Source organism: Netta rufina (genome assembly GCF_964035555.1).
Source record: "Netta rufina genome assembly, chromosome: 9".
Taxonomy (NCBI): Eukaryota; Metazoa; Chordata; class Aves; order Anseriformes; family Anatidae; genus Netta; species Netta rufina.
The window spans coordinates 16,569,411-16,575,492 of record NC_140132.1 but is presented as its reverse complement, the minus strand read 5'-3'; the positions used below and the strand labels follow the sequence as shown (position 1 = coordinate 16,575,492).

The 6,082-nt window shown below is 43.1% G+C and overlaps 1 protein-coding gene across 2 annotated transcripts; it reads right to left on the bottom strand.

The window, feature by feature from the left end:
• Positions 1 to 1,177: 1,177 nt before the first annotated feature.
• LOC311212751 (dynein light chain Tctex-type protein 2B-like) lies at positions 1,178 to 6,082 on the bottom strand. 2 transcript variants are annotated; one of them, XM_084292353.1, is made up of 5 exons: positions 6,016 to 6,082; positions 5,671 to 5,804; positions 4,008 to 4,077; positions 2,612 to 2,675; positions 1,178 to 1,519 (listed from the first exon to the last, which is right to left on the bottom strand). In XM_084292353.1, exons 1-5 carry the CDS (start codon positions 6,078 to 6,080, stop codon positions 1,376 to 1,378), a joined length of 477 nt encoding a protein of 158 aa, XP_084148479.1. In that variant the 5' UTR covers positions 6,081 to 6,082; the 3' UTR covers positions 1,178 to 1,375. The 2 variants fall into 2 exon arrangements, with proteins under 2 accessions (XP_084148479.1, XP_084148480.1); XM_084292354.1 differs by having other exon boundaries at positions 1,340 to 1,524.

The window sequence follows — 6,082 nt, the reverse complement described above, 5'->3', positions numbered from 1 at the left end:
CAAGTCTGAAGATCTATATAATCTCTCTGTGTTTTTATTTTTTTCCACTGTTTTCCAAAGCTTGTGGACTCTCAGGTTCACACACTGAGTGGTGCCATTACATCTTGGCAGCTCATTTAACATGCCACAGATACAAAGACAGCAGGGAAGTCACCATCTATTTCCCATCAGAGGTAAATTAGATGAAGCTGCTTTCAAACAAACCTGTTACAGAAATAGGAATGCGCTAGTTCTGCAATTTTAGACAGAAGAGTGATTCTAGAAGATGAACCATAATTTTTGACTTCTCTGGTAAGAGCTGCACAGGCAGCGTGTTCTGCTCTAACAGTTGGTGAGGGTGGGATTCAGGATTCACCATGCTAAACTTCAGTGCTACAAAAGCCATTCATGCAGTTGAAATTGTTCAGCTACACTTCTTCCTTAGCACAGAGAACAGGCATCAGCATAGAGCAATTCCCCCTGTCTTCCAATGGGCATTTAAGATGCATTTCAGTAGCACCCATCTCACAGGAACCAACCTCGTCCTCTAATTTTTGGGGAGATAAGAGATTTTGGTTCTCCTTTTCTGATTTACAGCAGCCTTTTCTATTGTTCCTTTAAAGGCTTGAGTTTTATCAATTTTGCTCTCCAAACATCCAACTGTGTATCCTGAAACAGTTACAGAAAGGCAAAGATTGAGAAAGCACTGCAATATCTATTGAACTGGGCACTGAGCAATGGTTGTTCAACATTTCCACAGGTGCCAAATTGCACTGAACCAATGAGGGGTTACAGTTGGGTGTTTGGGCACTTAATGGGGTGTGCAGGTGTTCTGAATCATTATCCTAAGTATCTTGTCTTCCTGTCAATTGATATAATTTTCATGTGACACTTAGCTGGGATTGACAATGTAATTCTTACAGAAGTCATAGTAACAAGTCTGGATAGCCAGAATTAGAGATCAGCTTTATTTATTAACTTACAAAGAATCTTCGGAAAATGCTTATTTGAGAAGCACTGATGAGCAATCAAGGCCAGTGCATTTTGCAGAGTGGAGAAAAAGAACCAGTGGTGGAAATGGCAAAGGTAAACACACAGGAGAGAAACAGTAAATACACAGATTTATTATATTTCTTAGAAATATTTCATTCACTTATGAAAATTAATAAAGTAAAAATAGCAGAACTCTTTTACAACACAAGTTCAGTTTGCCCTAGAAACAATGGCTATTGGCAGTATACTGTTTAGGACAAAACCAGTACACTACATAAAAACAAAAGGATGATTTAAATAAGGAGATGATAATAATGTGCTTAAAGCTATGTCGATATCCACAAGGGAGGAGGGATGTTGTAGTGTATCAGGTGTAGGACGTGCTTTGTAGAGCTGTATTGTGTTAGGTATTAAAGGAAGAATATGGTGCTTTTGTGTGTGTTAGCAAAAATACTCTAAAGTATTCCTCCCCACCTTTGTCTTTTTGTGCAATCTTTACCATCTTCAATAGTAGAAGCAGCCAAATGCAGCCACCACACAAAAGAGGCTGTCCTGAGGAAAACAGAAAGGCTCTGCATTAGTAAAGGCAACTCTTTGCTAGCGTAACTGAAAAAGCTAACCTGAGGGAAGGCTTGGACCAGAGCACTAAAAATAGTTAGAGCCTTATGCTGTAAAGTCCTTCAAATTTTTGTCTTTTTAGTCACTTATTTACTTCAGGTGTGGTGTAACCCAGGCCAGTGAGTCTGAATGCCAGAAGTGCCTCAGTTTTCTCCAGCTGCACACCCAAAGGTGTGTAGGCGTCGTTTCTCTGTGTACCTAGAAGTGTCCCAGTCATGTCAGAACTGACTAGTTTGACCCTTGTCCCGCCTTCGCCTCTCCAGGGCCTATAGACAAATTCACCTCTGGGCTCCACTCACAGGGTGTTCTTAGAGCACCCCTACTGTTTCAGGATCCACAGGCACTGTGGGAACGGGTCCCAGTGATTTCTCAACTGCAGCTCAGTGAAGATAAGATGACGACCCAGAAACAATGTAAAGCATGGAAAATTTCTGCTGCAGTGACCAAACCCAAATCCAGGTGAATGTCCTCACCAAAGAGCAATCAGTGCTCCTGCCTGTTATCTGTAGCTCACAAAAAGGACATTCTCCTTCCTGAAAGCCCCGTAGGCTGATGCCTTTGACAGCAGAAAGCCTGAAGCCCTTCATAGAGAATTAAATCTGGGAAATGCTCTGTGGAGTCAGGACAGTAAAGAAGGAGGTTTTAAAATAAAATACTGGCTTTTGCTCAGTCCTGAATTCCAGCGGTACTTCTGGATAGCAGCTCGGCAAAGCATGTAAAAAAAAAGAGAAAAACAACTTCATCTCTTGTGCTTCCTCTCCCTACCTGTAAAATGGTGCAACTTAAATGACTTGTGTACAATATTGTATGATCTACTCAATAAACAAGTTTTACTGTGTTGGGTATTATGTCTATTTCATAAATTTGTGAATGAGACTATAAATCACACTGTTTTGATTTGGCTTTGGTTCCTTCCAAAGGCAACAGCAGTTCCTTTTGCCTGCTTCACGTTTTAAAGTTAGTCTGCCTATCATAAAAGTAGTAGCTTTACATTTCCTATGGTAAAACAGTCAATACTTACATTAACAAAAACATCATGAGCATAGCTGTCAGTGTCAGCATCCCAGAAACACCGCGCAGCCATACTAGACAAAGGAGAAAGCACAGCCATTACCTGCAAAGTTAGGTGTAAGGATCTAAGTTCACTTTCCCTGAAAAAGCAAGCTAAGCTTCCTTTAAGGATAAAGGAAACTGGACGTGTTCCCCCAAATCCCGAGCATTGCTGAATTCCACCACACGCTATAAGCCTCTTTGTATGTTGATCAAGATGCATCTCGGAACTCCTCAACTATTAATTCTGCCAGCTGCACTGTGCAGCAGGGCTTGCAGCCTCCTTGCTTTCGTGCTTAAGAACCTTCTGACTTCTGATGTATGCATATCAGTGGCTAATTTAGCTGATTTGTTCTCATCCTTCACCTCCCGTGCCCTCCTGATGCATACTACCCGTTTATTTATAGGGAGCTATCGTATTCCTTGGCAGCCTTCACATTACTAGAACCAAGCTGAACTCTTATAGCCCTTTCATATCTACACTGCCTGTTCCCTGAGAATTCTGGCAGACTTTTTCTGCATCTGCTTTACTTTGAAGACAAGCAACTAGACTGTCAGAGGATATTCTGGATGAGACCTCAGCGCTGCCTTGTTTAATGTCACTGACACTCTTTTCTCTCCTGCAAATGCCCAGCTCACTACCTTCCCCACTCAGTCTCAACTGACAGGATTCCTGTTTGCTTCACTGATCTTCTGGTGGAATACCAAGCACAATAATAACGTGAAGGCCTGTGCATAAGGCACATAAACCTTGTGGGCTGTTCCTTTTTGTCTTCTCCTTACCCAGCAGTAAGAGAAAGCTGCAGCCCACCACAGCAGCAAAGAGGAATTCTTTTGTCTGACTGCAGGCACTGGGAGCTGGATTTCCAAGTGCTCAGCACCCCCAGCCTGGGCTAGATTCCCATAACAGTATTGCAGGAGGATTATAGGAATTTGAACTACTGAAAAACTCTTATTTGGGGGGATTAAATGCAAATGAAGTACTTATGGAAATCAGGCTTTAGGCACAAGTGAGTTACCATGGCTCTTGTGCTCCAGCAGGGCCCTGAGAATAGACTGGATGTATGCTTCAGTTCATCGTGAGTACAATATAAAATCTTTTCTGCAACACACCTCACAAATGCTTTTCAGCATTTCAGCCTGTTAATACCCATCACACAGCCAATTATCATCAGTCAACTGACTAGTAATTCAATCAGCCACAGTCCAAGCCTGCACTTGCTGCTTAAGAGGAAAGAAAATGCTTTACATTTTAGTACAGGCAGAAATATCTTAGAATCTGGAAAAGTTGGAAGGAGCTCCCGAAGGAGAATGGAAAAAGATGAAACAAAAATCATAGAAATACAATTAGAAAATGCAAAACTTACTTCACTCCTTCTCCTCTCTGCTCTCCGATCACAACCTGCACCACCATTTTGTACCTGTCAAATCCCTCCTCTGGGAAAAGAAAAACAAAAGAAAGCAAGAGCAATTTCAAACTCTGTATTTGTTTAAGATATGAGCCCAGAACAGGACACACTGAGAGCAAGATTTCTAGTTACAAAGCAGTGTCCTGTACAAATTAAAAGTACATGCAATAGGCAGAGCAGACCAACTGTCTCATCACTTCACTCTCCTAGATATGGACTACCACAGCCTCATTTTACTCAAAGGATGAGCAGGGTATTTGGTATCTGTCAAAAGATGCATCTAAATCATAAGATATCCCCAAACAGCCCTCTTCTATGTAAGCATTCCAGTTCTACAGCGTTTAAGAACTGAACACATGGTGAGAATGTAAATAAGGCTGCTGGTAGGGCAAAAGCCAGTTTAATAAAATTGGTTTATTTTAAAGCTGTTCTGATGCAAAGGTATTTTAGAGATTTTTCTGCCACGTAGTTGTTTCCTTTGCTTCTGAGCTGAGATAAAAGGTCACAAAAAAAGCTTAGGCAGGTCTAAGTTTGTGTCTGCAAAAATATGATTGTTTCACAACAGTAAAGGGATACCTTTGGGGCAGAGGTCAGATCCAATCAGGCCATGACAAGATTCCAGAATTCAAACCAGAACAACCATGTTTTAAATAAAATATTAATCCTAATGCCTTTATCTTCAATAGAGCAACATAAAGGAAGGCTATGGTGCCTGTTTCCGCTGAAAGATTGAACATTACATGCTGGGCCTGGTAACACTGTGTCAATGCTTATCGGAGATGTCAGCCAATACAACGGCCACACTGGGCCAGTCTTGCTTCAGGCTACTGCGAGTGTGCTTACAGATTGCTGAAGTCAAGCCCTGTGCATATTAGCTTGGCATCAACATGTGCTGGGACGACAGCTGCTGCTGCTTTTAAAGCAGATGTGTAACTCTGGGGGAAGCATAAACCCACGGCTCCTGCTGAGGGTGATGGCATTTCGGCACAGCCACTGCTCGTCAGCCCAGCAGATGGAGCACCAGCCTGTCCCAAGGAAAAGAGGGAAAAGAAGTGACCACACCAACTCACACCTACGTACTTTTTCCAGCTCTGAGCACAGGAAACACCTGCTGGATCTTGCACTCAAAAACGTTGGAGGGTATCTTGTGCAGCAGCACCACCACGCTTCCAGTGCTGTATTCACATCCCTCCCTGATCGACAGTGCTCCTAACTCACCCTTCACTGCTCCCACCTGGCCTTGTTCCCATCTCAACGACACAAAAAACGAAACAAAACAAAAAACAGGAGGAACACTTGCTTGTTGAAGCAAGAGGCAATCGTTCCTCCTTCTCTCTAATGAAGCTTCTTTCCCCTACAGCCCTGCAAGGCTGACATCCCACACCAACCAGCCCATATTAAAACAAAGCTGCTTGCTTGAATTAGGTTTCTGCTTCCACAGGTGAGGCACATATTTATGCAGATAACAACAGCAGACTTCAGTCATTTGACAGTGAAGGAACAGGCTTTAAGAATAAAGGAGGAAAGAGGGGATTTATGAAAGGAAGAGGACACATTTTAAAGTTAGAGAAGTTAAGTTTAAAGTGAGAAAAGAAGCAGCTTTCCCCGCACGCCTCCTTACCTTTCAGCCTATCTTTTATTATCTCTGATAACGACTTTGTGAGCTGAGGCACTTCTTCTGGAACGTACTGAGCATCGGCCAGCTTCTCCTTCAGTATCGCGTGGATGCATTCCTTCACCGTGGACGACTTAAACCTACCAGGGGAAAAAAAAGCAGCAAGAAAAGGCTCAGGATATTTACGCTATGTACAGAAACACACACACACACAGGCAAGCTCAGCTTTCCCATTAAAAAGTACAACAAAACGAAGAACTGCAGAGAAAAGAGCTTAGCTCGAAGGGAATTAGCTCCTAAACCTACTAAAAATAAAAACACGGCCAGGGGGCAGCCCCGGCCCTCCCTCACCGCGGCCGCAGGCCGGGCCGCAGCCCGTGGGCATCCCCGGAGCCCTCTGGGCCCAGCTCGCCCATGG